Source organism: Annulohypoxylon maeteangense, assembly GCF_022496945.1.
Source record: "Annulohypoxylon maeteangense strain CBS 123835 unplaced genomic scaffold GGS22scaffold_3, whole genome shotgun sequence".
Classification (NCBI taxonomy): Eukaryota; Fungi; Ascomycota; class Sordariomycetes; order Xylariales; family Hypoxylaceae; genus Annulohypoxylon; species Annulohypoxylon maeteangense.
In genome coordinates this window covers 758,707-777,016 of record NW_025953250.1, presented here as the reverse complement: position 1 = coordinate 777,016, position 18,310 = coordinate 758,707, and the positions used below count along the sequence as shown (strand labels likewise).

General features: G+C 46.9%; 7 protein-coding genes across 7 annotated transcripts; 4 read left to right on the top strand and 3 right to left on the bottom strand.

The window, feature by feature from the left end:
* Nucleotides 1-276: 276 nt before the first annotated feature.
* GGS22DRAFT_90545 (ArfGap-domain-containing protein) lies at nt 277-2,568 on the bottom strand. The gene is made up of 2 exons (XM_047968386.1): nt 2,062-2,568; nt 277-1,991 (listed from the first exon to the last, which is right to left on the bottom strand). The coding sequence occupies exons 1-2, from the start codon at nt 2,177-2,179 to the stop codon at nt 394-396; spliced, it is 1,716 nt and encodes a 571-aa protein (XP_047821754.1). The 5' UTR covers nt 2,180-2,568; the 3' UTR covers nt 277-393.
* A 37-nt stretch (nt 2,569-2,605) lies between these two features.
* On the top strand, nt 2,606-3,691 carry GGS22DRAFT_154577 (SelR-domain-containing protein). The gene is made up of 2 exons (XM_047960063.1): nt 2,606-3,033; nt 3,092-3,691. The coding sequence occupies exons 1-2, from the start codon at nt 2,802-2,804 to the stop codon at nt 3,457-3,459; spliced, it is 600 nt and encodes a 199-aa protein (XP_047821753.1). The 5' UTR covers nt 2,606-2,801; the 3' UTR covers nt 3,460-3,691.
* Nucleotides 3,692-4,713: 1,022 nt separating this feature from the next.
* On the top strand, nt 4,714-5,027 carry GGS22DRAFT_154576 (uncharacterized protein). The gene has a single exon (XM_047960062.1). The coding sequence runs from the start codon at nt 4,802-4,804 to the stop codon at nt 4,982-4,984; it is 183 nt and encodes a 60-aa protein (XP_047821752.1). The 5' UTR covers nt 4,714-4,801; the 3' UTR covers nt 4,985-5,027.
* Nucleotides 5,028-5,967: 940 nt separating this feature from the next.
* GGS22DRAFT_197840 (uncharacterized protein) lies at nt 5,968-6,809 on the top strand (the record flags this gene model as incomplete). Its single annotated transcript, XM_047966044.1, has 3 exons — nt 5,968-6,256; nt 6,330-6,552; nt 6,606-6,809. The coding sequence occupies 3 exons, from the start codon at nt 5,968-5,970 to the stop codon at nt 6,706-6,708; spliced, it is 615 nt and encodes a 204-aa protein (XP_047821751.1). The 3' UTR covers nt 6,709-6,809.
* Nucleotides 6,810-7,260: 451 nt separating this feature from the next.
* GGS22DRAFT_90520 (phosphoglycerate mutase-like protein) lies at nt 7,261-9,485 on the bottom strand. Its single transcript, XM_047968385.1, has 5 exons — nt 9,205-9,485; nt 8,300-9,114; nt 8,088-8,231; nt 7,642-8,021; nt 7,261-7,584 (listed from the first exon to the last, which is right to left on the bottom strand). Exons 1-5 carry the CDS (start codon nt 9,335-9,337, stop codon nt 7,392-7,394), a joined length of 1,665 nt encoding a protein of 554 aa, XP_047821750.1. The 5' UTR covers nt 9,338-9,485; the 3' UTR covers nt 7,261-7,391.
* Nucleotides 9,486-10,037: 552 nt separating this feature from the next.
* GGS22DRAFT_154565 (C2H2 type zinc-finger-domain-containing protein) lies at nt 10,038-12,471 on the bottom strand. Its single transcript, XM_047960061.1, has 2 exons — nt 11,842-12,471; nt 10,038-11,757 (listed from the first exon to the last, which is right to left on the bottom strand). The coding sequence occupies exons 1-2, from the start codon at nt 11,991-11,993 to the stop codon at nt 10,221-10,223; spliced, it is 1,689 nt and encodes a 562-aa protein (XP_047821749.1). The 5' UTR covers nt 11,994-12,471; the 3' UTR covers nt 10,038-10,220.
* Nucleotides 12,472-13,123: 652 nt separating this feature from the next.
* GGS22DRAFT_154564 (uncharacterized protein) lies at nt 13,124-18,263 on the top strand. Its single transcript, XM_047960060.1, has 3 exons — nt 13,124-13,779; nt 13,843-16,139; nt 16,188-18,263. Exons 1-3 carry the CDS (start codon nt 13,559-13,561, stop codon nt 17,657-17,659), a joined length of 3,990 nt encoding a protein of 1,329 aa, XP_047821748.1. The 5' UTR covers nt 13,124-13,558; the 3' UTR covers nt 17,660-18,263.
* Nucleotides 18,264-18,310: the final 47 nt, after the last annotated feature.

The following is an 18,310-nucleotide window of genomic DNA, read 5'->3' as shown; positions in this document are numbered from 1 at the left end:
GGTTGTACTGCCTAGGTAGTGCCTTCACGTATTTGGATGGTATTCGTGGCAGCCTTATTATATAAGAGGGCAAAGCAGTCGAGCTTTCGCTGATTCGATATCGGATGCAGCAGTCCCTATAGCAGCATAGCATAGGCGTTATGAATTTAGCCTTGTTCATATGGAAATAGATGGGTTTCAATTGATAGCCCGATGGATTTATCTGGACCGATTTTAAATATTGACTCGTATTTGACCATGAGCCTTGATAATCTGCTTGACTAGGCTGCCTGGGCTATAGCTAGAAGACACAGCTATGTCTTGGAACTCAATTTTCATAGACTCAACCCCTATTCTGTACAAAACCTCCAATCCGATCGAATTTCGTGGCCTATATCTAGTGAGCCAAGCATATTACTGCCAAACGTTAGAGAATAGGTCCTCATTCCCGAATCCACCACCGGACTTCGATCCATTGTTGTTGGAAGTTCCTGTACTACTCGTCCACCCACCGAATTCCTCGTCTGCTGCCACCTTCGGCGCAGGAGTAAACCCTCCACTTGTGCCCGGTACTAGGCTCTGACTAGCGAAAGATCCTCCGGCGCTACCCCAGGCGCCGAAGTCGTTACCGGCACTGATCGATGGGGACTTAACGGATAGCGGGCTCTTCGAAGCTGGGACTGGAGCCGGGGCGGGGTTACTCCAGGCATTGCCCCAGACGTCCGAATTATTCAAAGCAGATGTATTTAGAGAGGCAGTAGTATTAGCGAGAGGCGCTGGCGTGGGGGCTGGCTTTGGTTGATTCGCGGAAAGATTGAATACGGAACCCGTTGATGTTGGTGAGGGGATCGGCTTGGCAGCAGCCGGTTGAGGAGCAGGGTTAGACCAGTCGAAGAGATCGCCCAAGGCCGCCGAGGAAGATTGTGTTGGTTTTGGTTTCGGCGCAGCAGCAGGCGCGCTGAATGCACTAAAAGCATCCGATGTACTTGTCGAAGGTTTATGTTGAGGTGCCGGTTGAGCCGGCTTGGGGTCAAAGAAACCTCCCCCACTCAGACTCGAGAATGATGAACCTGCGGGTTGGGGGGTAGACCGATTACTAGACATTGTCGTTAACCCCGCGAAGGCATCAGTTTGGGGGCTCTTCGGCGCTGAAATATTTCCGAAACTCAAACTTGCGAAAGCATCATTGAGTCCTCCGCTAGTTGACTTCTGAGGCTGATGTCCCATTGTCGGGGACTGTAATGGTGGGGATTGCATTGCTCCAAACCCCCCGAATGATCCAGTAGATGAATGCGACGGCTGCTGGGGCGGTTGCTGAGGTCGCGGGGCCGAAGCATAGAGAGATAGAATAGATTGCTTTAAGTCAGGTCTCGACTGGCCGCCCACACCGCCTGCATTGTTTGTGCTTGCTGGGCGCGGGGGGGCTACTGGTGTTTCGCCCAAGAAATCCAAGCCCAGAAGTGAGTCTTTCGGATTTACTGCCTTTGGCGGTGCTGGGGCTGACTTGGGAGGAACTTGCGACGAGGCTGGCCCGGCAGTGTTCGCTCTAGGAGGAATATCATCACCGCCAATGAGGTCTGCTTGAGGAGGTGGAGGGACCGCACCTCGTGGTCCACTTTGTTGGCCAACGGAACTCTTCCGAATCGACTCTTTTCTGTCTATACTTTGCTTCTCCTTCACGATGCTTAAGGGAACATCGTCATCGCCATCGACATCTAAGGCGGAAGGATCAGGCATCGGCCCATCCATTACCCATCGTTTCAGCTCATATTTGGTTCGAATAAAGTTCTCGATCTTGGCTTCGGAAGGGGCGTGACCGGCTGCTAATTTAGATTCCCAATATTTATTGGCGCGCGCATTACCCCAGCTCAGAATGCTTTGTAATTGTTCGTCGGTCCAGGAGTCTAGGTCGACAGACTTAACTCGCGATATGTGGGTTCCCATTCCTCGGTGGATTCCCGAGCAACGGATGCAGATAAAGACGCCCAAGTTCCAGCTCGCCCATCGCGGGTCTATTTTAAAAAGTCAGTATTACAAATAATTCAAAAGAAGAAGTGTTTGGTTATGTTCAAGAAAGCATACGTTTGTTTCGTTTACAATCGGCGCATATCTTGTTGGCTTCTAATTTCAAAAGGCTCTTAATAGTCTGCGAGTTTTGGGCTGCCCTTTCAGCAGCCGGATTAGGAGGCCGTCTAGACATAATGTAATCCCTACTGGCGAGGAATTAGTAGTATACGTTGAATATATAGTCGAGCTGATCAACGTTGGCAAGGCGAAAAATAAGGGTAGATAGGAGATTGTGTTTCAACGTTGTGAGAAAGGGGGTATGTAATTGAAGGTGGAAGGATAAGTGCGGTATCTTAGTCGTGTGGCACCGTTAATGGAATTCCAAGTTCCAACTTCGATCTTGAATGAGCCTCGACGAAACTGTGGCTTTCGGTACGTGTAACTGGTCCAAGCGTCCGATTGTACCTTCCGAAGAAGAAAAGTACTGCTACATTTTAGAATACATCAGTTCGGATGTCGCTAGTTTAAGTTAATCCGTTATCTTAGGAATATTAAATCTCACTAATCCATTATGGGTTAGTTCATACTCATGTGGCAAGGGTCGGGACGCAGTGGGACATTTCTGACGACATCAATTGCCTCGACAAGAGAAGCAGATTCAAGGGTCCGATACAATAATACCTTAAATACTTATGCATAATCAACGTTGATTCCAAATCATCCCCTTTCCATCTTTTCATGATTCCATCTCATGTAAATTCGTTATAATTAAAATAGTATATATAGACATACAGCACCTTTTCAACAGAGAGGTAATGCGATTACCTCCGTTCTCCAACTTGCTCCGTACTTTCCATTCCTTCTCTTACTACGCTAGAGTGCGTCCTTCAGCTCAACAATCACTATCGCGCAACCCATCGACGTTAAAGTCTATGTCGATTATACCATTCTTCGGTAGTTTATTTGGATCAAGTTCAAACCAACCTAGCACCATGTCGTATCCAGACCAGAGATCCAGCGATGAGTGGCGTGCCGTTCTCACTAAAGGTGGGGTTTGGATTACTCCTTTTCTACACAAGAATATCTATTAATTTACCTATTCTAGAACAATTTAGAATTCTCAGGGAAAAGGGTACCGAGGCCCCAGGGTCTGGCAAATATGATAAATTCTTTTCTGATGCTGGCGTTTATACATGTGCGGGTTGTAACACGCCATTGTACAAGGCAAACCATAAGTTCAAGTCTGGCTGTGGATGGCCAGCTTACTTTGATAGTATTCCTGGCGCTGTCACAAGGCATGAGGATAATACTTGGGGTATGGCAAGGACCGAGATATGCTGTGCCAACTGCGGTGGCCACCTGGGCCACGTTTTTAAGGGCGAGGGGTACGCTACACCAACTGACGAGAGGCACTGTGTCAACAGTATCAGCTTGAACTTCTCACCCGAAGATAAGCCAGCGGAAACCAAGTAAACAGAATGGTGGAAAAGCATCAGGTTCGAGGCCCTGGTGTTGTATGAATAACACTTGTTTTGTATCCATACTGTTTAGTGAGTCGGGTAGGCGAAAGTATGAGGGGTGAATGGGGTTGTTGAATAGGACATTTTATCAACGTCGCCGCTCGAGCGACCTGAGCTTACCTATATTTGCAGATAATATCGTTTGTGGCATTAAAAACTTAACAATATCTGCAAGTCAACTGCTCCTAGTGTGTAGGTTCAAGTCTATTATTTTGTTCTTGCTTAACGGGAAGAAGCTTCAGTAGTCCCTTCTCAGCTAGGTTTGGACTACCAGAAAGATAATAGTTAACGGTATCGTACGAATGCCCTAAATCGGTTCCCACTCCCACTCCTCATCCACATACGCAGCCTTAAGTCATAATCTTTAGTACAATCCTATTAATACTATTTCTCATTAGGTATCTCGTGTATATATATTTGCTACATTTAGGAAAGGGAGGTGTGATAAGAATACCAACTAGGTCTTCCATATCGACAAGCAACAAGAAATGTCTACATATTTCTCTGGGCGTCGTGCTATTCTACCTCGGTTTACTTTAATACTTGCTGTAGAAGGAACAGCTTTCGATTTCCATGATATGGCTTAAGGGGGGGAGAAGGGGGGTCACTTACAATCGACTATCATTAATATCGATAGGAAAGAAATAGGGAAAGTGCTCGAGTGTCATCCGGGAGATTTAAAGTTCTCATCAGCCAACTAGGCAGCGTTGGTAAATGGGAAGCGAGTATGAAGCCTCAAAACCCTATTCTAAAGTACTTTGTCCGTTACTTTCCACAAAATTACCAACTTTTCAACTTCTCATCTCCGATACAGCAACTTTTTATCTTAAAGAAAAGCATTCGACAACTATTGTTCTGCTACTTCTTTTCTTTTCTTCTCACCCCGTATTCAAGTTCTCTTGATCCGCATAACATCGGCATATCTTTTCATCAAATTCATCATTTCTTTATTCCATCATTCATCTTTCAAAATGCAGACTCGTTCGCAGAACGCCTTGAACAGTAGCTTCTCAAGCTATGCATCATTCAATACGCAGACGCCGAGCCCTCGCTCTCGCTCTCGTCCTGTGACCCCGCGCAAGTCTGTTCAGCAAGCTCCATCCAAGCCCAAGGCACAGCTCCGAAAAAACTGCAAGGTCTCCAAGCTTCGTCTTTCTGGAACTCCTGGAACGCCTAATGCTAGATCATCTACGGAAGTCACCGAAGAGTCGATCGAGGCCCTTGAATCGCAACCCAGCAGTCCGGAATCCGCACAAGAGACGCCTTCCAAGCCTCCCCAATTCTGGAAGTTGTACATGAATGGACCTCCTGGCCGTCTTTATTCCATCCGGGATGTCAGGCGTCAAAAGCTCGTCTACCACCATCAGCGGGACGCGAATAAGCCTATCCAAATGACCTTCGATAAGGGCAAGGTTCAACATATGATAAACACGAGGACAGGCAAGGTTATCTACAAGTCTCCCAGCTTCAAAGTATAATCATGGTTACCAGCCTATGACACTCTGGCGACTTCTGCGCAGCAGCTCTTCTTTTCTCTTACACCGTGCGGTACGACATCATAACAACGGTGATGCTGCTGTCGCAGGCGCCTATAATTCTCGACGTGCTACTCTAATATGGTTTCGGCTTCTGGTTTACACTCTCGGCTTCGAAATTTTCCTTTGTCGTCAAAAGTTTTAAAACAATCACAAAAAAAGTACTACGAAAGTCGCGTCGAATCTTGGTTTACACCAAGTAGACATACACAATTAGTAGGCATTCATAACAACGGCTTGATACATCCATGGATATGCTCTAGAAACGAGCAGGGTCTGATGAATAGAACTTCATGTATATTTCTTGCCGGGTCGCATTGGTACTGGATTAGAGGGACCATAGGGATGTGGGAGATACCCAACTCGCGATAGGGGTGGACACCGACTTTGTAGGAGGTATCTATATATACCTGCCTCGGCGAAGCATGACGTGGACTTTGTTCTCAACCAGGGTTTTAAGTAGAATTGGTATATAGTTTTGCAGTTTTGCAGAATACAGCGATTTCCTTTGTTGTCAATCAATTAATGACCATCGTCGACCGATCTGTGATGAGGTGGAATTCGATTAAACATCCAACAATCTTCTAAGCTACCCAACACCTTACTAAAAATGATTCGTATTACCTCCGTTTCTTTTCGTCTCTTAGTTAGGGTTAAATGCGGTTCCATCGTCGTAAGATGCCCTACCATCGTGTACTTCGGCCACAAGTACACCCCTCGCTAACCCCTATTCTGCATACATGTAATATTTTGATGCATAGAAGTTTCTCTACACCACTAATCGGTCTTAGTTATTATTAATTGATAGGATCCTATGATTTATATTCTGCACCATATCGCACCCTTCAATATAGTAACGTTGCACCTCCAGATACTTTTCGCATTTAGCCACGAAACATGTAGATGTTCTAGACTCCTCCTACACGATGGTCCCGAATATAGCTCCGTTCGGACTAAATTGCAATTATAAAAACCACACATCTGACACCTGTAGGAAGATTGTGACACATTCGAAAATCCAGTTTAATTCTCAATTATCATCAAAGCTTAAGGGTTTTGCGGATATGTTCGTTGTCATCCTCGTCCTAGCTGCGCTTACCATAGCGACAACAATCCCAGCGGAACCACAACTAGATGCATACACTTGGCATATCGTTGATTGGCAAGCAGGCAAATCTCACGGTGATCCTACCGCACCCGTCACCGGCTGGTACAGTGAGTGGCGTGTCATCTTTTAGTCGTTCACTTTCCCTTTTTCAAAAAAGTTATCGAGTTGAACTTTCGCTAGCCTTTAATGTTACCGGGTTACTCTTCGGTGAGGGTTCGGCGCGAATCCCCCCTTTCACGGCCCATTGCGAAGGAAACGCGGAAGGGGACCCCATAACCTCGAACATTACGAGCTGTATCTTGGATGCGACTACCAGTCCACCGAATGCCTCTGTGCTGTCGCAGGTTCTCCCGGTGATAGATTATCAGGCTTACGTTGCTATTATCTATTCTTTCTACCCCGAGTAAGTTGCTGGCAACACGTCCCATTTACCTGTGGGCATTGACAGAGCCGTAGGGAATCGCAGAAGAAACGGAATTTCACGGTCAATATTGCAGAGGACTGGGCGGAGGACAGACCACCGCATAATTTTACCCTCGCCCCTTTTGAAATTTCCTAGACAGAATTAGGCTCTCTTGATAGTCGGAACTATAAAATTTTACTATTCCGCTAAGCGTGCACAGAACATGGATTCTTGACAGAACCATGTTAAGACTCATGTTTGGGAAACTATAATATCGGATGACGGAAGCTAGGAAAGGGGCACGGATGCATTCAAGAGCGATCATAGCAACAACAATCGTGTTTTGTAACTACTTACTCACCTGAGTCGGCGAGTAAATGTAGAACGAAGTAAGTACTACCTCGTATCCATGTAGTAATTCGAGGAGTGAGATTGATAAGGTTTCCTTAGAATACCAGTAGGCGACTAGTAGGTAGACTTTATCTGAACCGGTGCACTGTATTTCGTGAATGTCCATATTAATCAATGCGAAAAAGCCTTTCAAGACGTCGGTCAAATCGTATTGAACATATATCATAATATCATTCAATTATCGAATTAAATAGGACCAAAAGCCACATCATCAAGAGCCTTTGCCGAATTCCAAGGATATTCATCGTGAAGTCGTAGAAAATTTCCAAAAGCCGAGGTTTGTAGAATATCGAAATCCATATTCCATTCACCTAGTAAATCCGGTATGCTATCACGACTAAACTTCCTAGGGCCATGAAAGTTTTCGCCATTGCCAGGACCACTCCGCCGCTTTCGTCCTGCAGGCTCGGGGCCTGCGAGCCTAATTCCTAGCTCTTAGGGGCTCGACCGTTGTAATCAACGCCTTGGGCGGCCGTGTAGTTCGCGAAGCAGTCATAGTCGAAGTCGATCTCCGCGATACGATCCTTGAGGACCGAGACCACGTTGTCGAACGAGCAGAGACCATGAGAATCGACTGGGCAACCAGCGTAGGAATCTGCAACAGGAACGACGGCGTCATTTCTAGAGCGCTTGTAAGTGGATAGAAGATCGAGGTAAAGAGGGAGAGGGGTAGCCTACACGAGGAATCTGATCTGCTTAGTTGGTTGATAGGCCGGGCACTCAAGGACCTGCGCAGTGAAGTGAGTTGCAAATGGAACAATCTTGCTAGCGACGAAACTGTTGTCCCTGAGGTTTCCTGAGGCACTTAGAGCTGGCCCTTTGAACAGCGCTGTTAGGTTGAATGCTGTAAGGGTATCAAGGACGACGACCTCGTGGGTGGCATCAGCATAGATAGACTGGTTTAGGGGGAAATAGGTGGACGAGTTGTCGAATGTCTGGTTCAGAGCTGACCATCCCTCAGGATATTCTCCGGTGAAGCGGGCAACGAATTCTTGTAGATAGGCCTTCCCCTGGGCAGCAGCAACGGGTGAACCGGGGCCGTTGTTGTAGTAGAATGACTTAAGAGAGGTTAGCTAATCAGAAGCACAGGCATTTGTGAATAGTCATGGCACAAAACAACATACAATATCGAACCAATACTCATAGTTAAGGAAGTCTTCTTGGCTGAAGAGTCCACAGAATGCAGAGTAGCCAAGTGCGTTAGTCTCGTACGAGCAAAGTTGGAGCATAGCAAGGATATCTGTAGATGTGAAGTTGACGCCAGAGATCTGGAGGAACAATTAGTAACACATTGGCGCCTATTTTTCCAAAATTACATAGTGTAGTGCCGACTTACCTGCGAGTTTAGACGAGCAATAGTAGCATTGAATGCATTCTTAGCGAACTTGGACGCCATCGTACTTCCAATGCCTCCTCGGCTAGCGACATTTGAATTGGTGCATACTTCATACGGGGCGCCTGAGTTGTTGACACCAGCTGTTTCGACGAGAATCTCGATGCTTACTTGGTCTAGGTATTCGGGCACACCAAAGAAGCCGGCAGCAAAGTTGTGGGTGGTCTTAACCATGCGGTCTTGAGACTCGGTCCGGAAAACGGGAATCGTACCAGCTTCGGTGAAGTTGTTCAGAAGGTGACCATAGAGCTGTCGATGTTGAATACCAAGAAGAAACTCCTGGCTTCTGCCGAACGGCGTGAGAAGTTCACCGCCCAGCTTGTAGGTCCAGTCAGCTAGGAAAGCTAAGTCACCGCTTACCTCCAACCCTGTCTTAGTAGCATTTGCGATCTTGTCGGCGAATTGGGCAGGGGCGGCACCGGTGGTCGGATATCTTGCGCCATGACGGTAGAGCAAATGGACTTGGGTCACACTACAGCCTTCCGGAGCGAGCGGGCTGGTATCTGGTAACCCGTAATCGGCAGAGTTGAGGGAATACCAAGGTGATAAATTACCCCAATATTTTGTGATATCGAACTTGCTCTCGGTGCTGTCGTGACCATGCGGCTGCGGTGCCACTAGTGGGAATTGGTTCGATGGGCCCCGATTGTCTGGGTATGATAGCGCGGTTTGGATTGCAGCGGGCTGCACTCCCGTTGGCGTTGGCCCCGGGAAGCCGACTTCGGACTCGGGTGGGAAGAGCACAGAGTCGACAGAGGCTTGTTTCTTGGTTAGCACTACTTCAATGACTATCCAAGTCTATACGGTTCAATTGTACGACGATTAAACAGTAAGCAGGTAGTACATACTACCGGTTGGAGGGTAGAGATCTGAAACGGCTGAGCCGGCATGGGGTGAGGCCGTAACAAAGGTCGCATCGTCAGCCGCGGCTGTACCGGATTGAACCAGCAGCGCTGAAACGAAGGCTGGAACCAGCTGCATCTTGTTTCCCTCTTGGATCTGCTACCTAATGGTAACAACTGGAGTGCCAAGTGACGGTTTCTCAAGCTTGATTGAAGCTACCAAGGCCGGATTCTTATGTATCGCGGGCTGACTACGCGTTGTCATCAATTGACCTATCAATAAGGCGGGTAAACACATGTGCTAGTTGATCCTGGCTGTTGATCCTAATTGAAAGGATCTCTCAGGGACTCCATCGCCCAAGATGGGCAAGCGGTCCAATAAGAGGCGCAGCATTGTTCCAATCGTGCGGGACGGAGCCGAGCTGAGAAAAAGTGATGACCGTTCGATCCGTTCGATCGTTGAGTCTACATCAACTTCTTTCCACGTGTCTGCATCTTTGCTACTTACATGAGCAAACTCTATTTAGACGTACAGTATGCACTTCCAATATCGCAGGCGCTGAGGCGTAGATGAAGTATGTAGGTCCCAAGGTTATCATAGGTTAGTGTGCACCCCGAAATGTAATGGTTGGTCAGTCGAATTGACTGGAGACTCCCAATTAAGTTAGACCTTTTCGCAGCTGACCGGAACCTAAAAGTTTAAGGTTATGCCATCCCAGCTCCTGCCGTCGTGGCTCTTCCCACTTCTCGGGCCGGCGTCACACATGTCTGGCTTAATGTTCTAGTCATTGTCAATAACAATAGATAGTCACTTGTAGTAATGGTATTTGGAGTTTTAATCAGATCCATTAAGGCAACGAGTTTTTTTTCTTCTATTCAGCAATGCATATCGTGCTACCTAAGCATGTGCCGATTAACTCGGTACCGTGAACTTGATTCGCAATCGAAGCAACATGCAATTGTTCGTAGCCATATTTCAGCCCCTGATATATGCCTATGAACTGAAAATCTTGTGAAGGGCTTCACAAGATCTGGTAGTTGTAATACTTTTGGTGGTTTGCCTGCTTGTTGACAGCCCACTCCTTCTGTCTCGTTGCCTTGTGTTCTTGCTTGCGGCCTCGTTGCTCGGCACGGGTCACCTCCTTCTTCTTTTGGTCCGTCACTCCTAACATGCCGGTTCCGCCATTCGCCCGGCTTACAACAGCGCTATTCCGTCCACGGTCCTGGCGCCGAGCAACTTGGCCGTTACTGTTCTTGACACCATCAACGTCCATGGCATCATCTTCGGGCGATGCTGCCTCGATAGCAAGCATCTCCGCACGCTCGGCAGCCGAGGGATAGTTGTGGAGGTTCTGACGATAATATCTAGCTAAAGATCGGTGGCCGACCGCACGACCGGAAGGAAGGTGTAGCTCGGTATCATCGTAGAAAATGGCACGGTGCTTGTGGGCATGGGAATGCCATCCATCCATCTGATGGTGATGTCGAGGATCATGGGATGTGTGATGGGGGTTCTTGTCGAGTCGTTCGTATTGGTGGATATGTTGATCGACCGGAATAGAGCCCAACTCCTCGGAATTACATGACGAAGTAGAGCTGTCTGTCTCCCAACCTTCGTCCTCCATAACCTCATCTCCGTCCTCACCAACCGCCTTCGCTGAGCGCCTAGCTCCAAGCTTAGCACCACCATTTTGTTTACCATCCTCGATCTCATCTTCGGAGTCTTCGTCATCCGAATACGTGGCCCGAAAATCATAATAGTCACCAATGTCGACTTGCTCATCCTCGGTTGTATAAGGTACTTTGCAATGACCCTTATCTCGCATGTGAGTCTGTATAGCAATTGCCGTATTCTTGACTTTCCCACAATACAGGCATTCATGGAATTCATGGACCCGCTCTTGCAACGCACCAATAAGACCATCAAGATCGACCAAATACTGCTTCTCAGGAATGAACATGCTGTGGATGCGCTCCATGTGAACAACGTTTAGGGAGACGGTCGGTGAATCGTAATTACAGAACAAGCATGACTTGAGCGTCAGATTTGGAATCGGCGTCGATGTGCTGGAAGCGGCCTCACTAGGGTCCGCTAAATCATCTGCTTCTGAAATGGGATGTTCTCTCTTGCGATGTGCTTCTGCTGATGGATGAGGATTTGACGGTCGCTTTAACGGAGATGAACGTTCTGTAAGGCTAGTTTTCTGAAGACCTTCAACAACTTCATTAAATTCCTCTTCAGCTTCAGAATCAACTTGTTTGCTTTCGGTGGCTACAGGTTCTAAGGAAAATGTAGAACTCATAACGGAACTAGCATCATCTTGACTAGGTCCCCGGCGCTGTACGGCAGCTTCCTTTGCCTTGTGCTTCTGGCTCGAAATGTGATTTCGGAAAGAATTTTCGCTGTAATATGTTCGTTGGCAGACTTCACAAATTTGTTGGAAGCCAGCACGGTCTGCTTCGGCACTAGTCTCAGCGCGGGCCTGGATAACCTTTTCAGTGAACACCTCGGACGAGATAGGTGGTAATGTCGCAACACGACGTTTGAGGTTATATCGACTAAAAAAAGGTAGCACGATATACGTTAGATTTATAACTTTTAGGCATGCGACCACACAAAGACGAGGAAGAAGAATAACTTACTGCCAATCGCTTTTCATATGACCCTTTTGAGTGTCAGCAAAGCGGAATGCTACTTGACATGTGTTACAAGTGAACTGATGAGAAGACGCTGCAGGATCCTGCGTTGAAGATAGGGCACCGCCTGACGGTCGGCTCCCCGTGATGGTAGCCATGGTCAAACTACCGGACGATTCGGACGATTGAGAGTGAACCACTTTAGACTGTTGTTAAATAATGATGAGGGGGAAGTCGATATAAGATTGTTAAGTTTAGGGTATTCTAACGACGGAAACTCCGAACCGACGAAATTCCTAAGTTGTCAAACCTAGTTGGTCAAATTTATGTAGGTTTTTGTTTTTTTTTGGTGAGGTGAATGAATGAGGGGGAGGGGCTTGTGAGGCTTTATCTGGATTATCTTGAAAACTAGATTACACTAGCGCCAGGAATGTTGTGATAACGGAACCCGGACAACTCCAGTTTTAGACCAAAATATTTTAGTAAAGAGGGACGATAGGATACTCTAGGTTATGTTAAAATTTTGAGGTACTTATCGGGGGACTTGTGCAAAAATTGCAGAAAGGAATCATTCAGATGGATGAAGTAATCGCCGAAATTCTAATACCTAGTGGCGATTTGGTGGGGGTTGTTTTCCCTTGCCGAAAAAAATTAAAGATTTTACATTGTATTGTACAGTATGTAGTATGTACATACGTCACTTCGTCAGTTCTAGAACCATGCTCAAGTAATCACCACTGAGGCTTAGCCGGAAGGTACATAACCCGGAAGAATCGATCGGAAAACGACAATGCCTCAATAGTAGTCATAAGCATCAACGCTGATTCGTCCATGACATGAAATTCCTGTTTGTAAGCAGTTACAAGGTAGATATGTACCCAGTATCTATATACATAATATTCACTGTATAAATATGATTCATCTCGAATTATTTGTACCGATAGATTGATTAAGATCGATTTACATACATACATGCCTTTCAGCGACATTTAAGATCAGAATTACAGGTTTAGTATAAATCCCTTTAAGAGTCACACGGGAACCCAACTCAAAATATTAATGCCCTCTAGGTAATTGTACATGACAAAACCTGGTATGCAACTCTAGAATCTGATCTGATTGGATTGTGCTGGGCTGTGGGGTAATTAAACCCGCTGCCCAGTTGTACTAGTACGATTTCAGATTTATGTATGTACATACATGTGTACATGACGCTAAAATACATAGACAGAAGACCGGGATAGGTCCGGTATGCGGTATGCGGGTCCTAGTCTTGTACCTTCTCCATATGCGCTCAGCCTTTGGAGATCTCATTCGATCCCGTTGCTTTGCGGCTCGAACCTATGTGATACTACACAACTACAACTACTTCGTGCCGAACTTCCTCACGTACATCCATTGCGCAAGTTGCCCGACTGTCGAATATTTGCCTCATATGTGGAGGATCTCGTGATGACCGTACAATCTGATACTGCGTAACCTCATCGCAGTTCTGATTATTATCATTCAAAACTTCTTATCCAATTCCGTCTTTTCCTATTCTATCCTATTTTATTTCTTCCCTAGATTCAACACTCTTGTTCAATTAATACCCAACCAAACCGATATTGAATCATAAATGACTACACTGTAATCAGTGATCGAAGCCGAGTGAACCATTTCGTCGATAAATCCCCCGCACAGCGAATCGATCTTCGCTGCTGTTCCGTTTAGACCATATGTCATGACGCGAGAAGATAATCGGCCAACGGACAATGGTCCTGGCCACCATAATCTCGAAGATGATGTCTTAGCTGCATTATGGGAAAATGTTCCTTTCCCGCGGCTACCTCCAGACGCGCCACCCGAGATAAAAGACCTTGTCATCAATGTCGAAAACCCAAAAAGGGTTTACGCTATCTACCGCGCCAGCCGCCGCCATGATCTACAGCTATTAGTTGAGAAGTAAGTTCCGGAGTTATCCAAGCTCACTTATGTCTTTTAGTCATATTCACTAATATCCCATAGATTCATCGTCCAACTGCGCTACGGATGTGGCTTCAGCGCCTGTACCACCGCATCGTGTTTTAGTTGCCGAAAACGGCTTGCTGGCAAGACCCCCATCCGCCGATATAATCCTACGAGCGCAAGGACCTTAGCCGTATTTCTCGCCAGTCAAGATGACGCCGATAGCCGACTCTGTCCCCACCTTAACTCCCCGGCCGGTCCGAGTGATGCTGTGAAGTCGTTAATATTCGGTCCGAGATATACATCTTCTCCCAATGATAAAGGCAGCTCAGCTTATAGCGGCCTGGGGTCCATGGCAAAATCTGCTAAAGGGGCCCCAGGTCGCGTGGCATCCAAGAGGACACAGGCAACATCACCGAGTAATCCGCCTGCGGTACAGGCAATTCGAAGGAGGGGCGACCAGATCTACAATAAGGAGGGTGAAGATACTACTAAGACTGAGGCGTCGTCATCACCTACCTTGACTCGTGAAATAGACATCACTGAAAAATCGGTTAGCAAGGATTACCGTTCATTTGCTGCTAATGTCTTTGGGACTGTTGCGTTCAGGATGCTAGAGTGGTTAACACCCAATAATATGGAAGCGATGTCTGAGAAAGCTAAGATGGTTGGAGATGTTGCAGATGTTGCAGATGTTGCAGATGATGCAGAAGGTTCTCAAACGATCTCACCTCGACCGAAATATCAGAATGGAAAAGCCAGCCCACCATCTGCCATATTAATACCCAAACCAGATAATCAGGCCGACATAAGAGATATTCCTAATGGCCACCCACGCGTCATACCAGTGCCGTCTCCGAGTAGCGAAGTGTCCGAATTCTACCAGCGGGTACATCCCGAGCACCAATCGATGCCCAACCCTCATTTTCAAGCTCTATCACCACATCAGAGAAGGAATTCTAATGCTCGAATTCGCACTTCTTCTGTTTCGAAAACTCATGCCAAGGTTGTTTCCGAGCCCTTAGTTGAACCTATTGGAGATGAAACGGGACCCCTTTCGCCTGGAATCCACACTGCTCAGCCAGAGAAGGGATCGAAAGGACTCGTTCGACCTCCGTCAACCATAGCACGAGCTACCTCTCCAGCAGCGGATAGTGATATGCATACGATAACAGAAAGAAAAATTTCAGAACCTTCGAGCCCCCACTCTAACGTGGATGAACATTATCCTCAGATGGATGGCGTTAGTGGAGAAGAAACTTCGAGCAGCGCAGGAACCACGCAGTCAATAGATACGCCAGACGAAAGCCGTGAAAGCCTCGATGGCCAAACCATTGATGACGAGGGCGAGTCGACATCTGAACTAGATAGCTACCTACCACAATCTCTATCACGCCTAAATCTCCAAGCTATAGAGTTCATATGCGATGTCCTCCAGGAAGATGCCACCTTGGAAAGGCATATTTTTACACCACCAACTATTAGCGGATCTGGAAGACGCTCCTCTAACCAGCTTAAGTCGTGGAAGAGAAAACGGAAATCGCAAGCACTTTATCCTCGGGATTTAAAGTTACAATGGAAATTATTTGTCGAACAAAGTATATTTCACGTATTAAGTGACCCCCAGGCCCTATTGGACTCGTTTACCAATTCGAATGGAATGGTGGATTCGCAGACATTGTGGTATTGCATGTTACGGTTGACAAGGGTAGCGCCCAGCTTGGTCTTTGATAGCCTCTGGATGGCTTTAGCAGGCCTTTTCGCACCTCCAAAAACCCTACAGTCTATGAGATCGCCCATATTGAAGGTGTTTCCCGGGCCTGGATCGCAAAGGTCGTTTACAAATGCAGAGACTGCGTCACTTATGTCTGTATGCTTCCATGCTTTGGTTGCCGCAGCTCCGTTGGTAACCGACGCGAGACGACTCAATGACATGTCTCGCATCAGAGCCCATGGGTTGTCGCTAGCAGGCGGTGGTGTTGTGGCGAGGCAACCAATGTCCTTATGTCTGCAATACGAAGATACCTTTACCGACGACATGGCTCTTCGATTAGCGAGAAGATTACTAAGGGTCATTCCAACACGACGGCACTTTGACGAGTTGATCGAACTTGACTTGGACTCGGAAGATGATGAAAATGAAAAAGACGTCGTAGAGATATTACTCTCTCATCTCGAATCTCCGGCACAATCAGCCATAAACTTTTCGAAAGCTGAGCGAAGTATGCACGAAAGGAGGATACCGATCCTACTCCTAGATTGGGCGAGGGCTGTAATGCTACATGAATGGGAGGGAAAACCCGACGTTTCTGGAGATGGCCCGTTCGGTGGAGCCCTCTCCCTAATCGCGGCTATGTGTTAGTATTCCCCTGTTATCTATGATTCTCAAGCTAACAAACATATAGACCAGAAACGCCAGTCGCTCCTCTTAGGTGATGTTCATTTCCGTTGCGAGTACTTCGGTGACCGTCTTGACCCCATTCAAATGCCGATTTCTTGGCTGTCATTTACGTCTACCAAGCGGAGGGTTCATCTTCTGGACTATCCTTACCTTTTCAATCCGACATCTTTAGTGTCATACTTTAGAGCCATCAACTTTTCTCGCATGAGCCGTTCTTACGAGGAATCTAGCTCGTTACAAAGTCGGATCCGAGCAATTATTGAAACCGACAGCCTCGTCACGGAGACACATCAAAAGAATATCCTGCAAGACCTCTTAAAGGTTCCAGCCTCTAAATACTTTATCTTGGACATCAGCCGCAAGAATGTTCTTAAGAATGCTTTTGACCAACTCTGGCGGCGTGAAGAGCGCGAATTGATGAGACCTTTAAAGGTCCATCTTGGAGAAGATTCTGGAGAAGAGGGATTTGACTCTGGAGGTGTGCAGCAGGAGTTTTTCCGCCTTGCTATTTCTGCAGCTCTAAATCCGGACTATGGTGCCTTCGTTATCGATGAGAGAACGCGGATGACTTGGTTTCAGCCTGGGTCTACGGAACCCGAGTGGAAGTTCGAGCTTGTGGGCATGCTAATATCACTGGCTGCTTACAATGGGCTTACTCTACCAATCACATTTCCAAAAGCATTGTATTGCCAGCTTCTCGGCGAACCGGTTACTGAACTACACCACATTGCGGATGGGTGGCCGGTACTAGCCAACGGACTCACAAATCTTCTTGAATGGAACGAAAAAGACGGCTCCGTGGAAGATATATTTGTCCTTACCTATGAATTCTCGACGTCTATGTTCGACCAACCCATCACTCGAGAGATGGACTCATCGAGACGGACATCCTGGCCTCAATTCTCTACACACCCGGAATTCATTCCCTTACCTACAGCCAACCCGCACGATGCACCGCCCGTAACCGGCGATAATCGCAATGCTTACGTTAGCGACTACATCCGGTACTTAACACATGTTTCGGTAGCACCGCAGTTCGCTGCCTTCGCACGCGGGTTCCGGACGTGCCTAAATCCGAAGTCATTGAAGCTGCTGACGCCATCGATGCTACAAAACATCGTAGAGGGTACACAGGATATCGATGTGGGTGAGCTAAGGCGCGCGGCGAGGTACGTGGGCTGGGATGCGTCGCATCGCACAGTACGCGACTTCTGGAGTATTGTTAAGAGATACGATGATCGCATGCGCCGTAAGCTTCTTGAATTCGTCACCGCGAGCGATCGCGTCCCAGTAGGGGGGATGGCGAATATCCAGTTTGTAATTCAGAAAAACGGCGAGGAAGGCGAGGGAGGCCACCTGCCTACTGCGTATACATGCTATGGAACTCTGTTGTTACCCGAGTATCGAGATAAGGAGGTCTTACGCGAACGGCTCACGATGGCACTTGAGAATGCGCAAGGTTTTGGGTTTGCGTAGTTAGACCGAGGCTGACTGCAACAAGGGAGAGATGAAGAAGGGAACTATTATAGAGAAGGAGTGAAAGACGGATAACGTGAAATCATAAGATACAACTTCAGGTATAACACGATGGAAGGACAGACCCTATCAAAAGGGAAATAAATAAAAGTGCTAATACAGTAAATGAATTGCATTTACGGCAGGAGCTGGAAACAGTAGTTGGAAGACGGGTCACAGGACGCCAACCCCTATCTCGGTCAGCTGTCGTTGACTTTTGTATGTATCACCCCCAAGGTTGGAACGGAATGGAATAACAGGATGGTGGTTCAGACTAAGGGGCTCTTTTTTCTATTTTCCACCCTCACATCATTTACACACAGCCCTTACACTGGAAAACAGTTATATACCGAACTACTAGGGTATATCGTCTACCCTTACTTACGCATTTACACATGTAGGTTCCCGCTCACGGTTCTTGTTATACTAGGTATCTGTCGTTTTAGCGTTCTCGCGGTAAAGAAAAAGTTAGGGAGCGGTCGCTTTCGGCTTCGGCTCGAATATACACACGTATATATACATAGTAGCTTTGAATGTCATGCTTTCGTGGTTTCCTAATGCTCCTATACCTATTTAATAATTTGAATTCAAGTGTATAGCGATCGAGACATG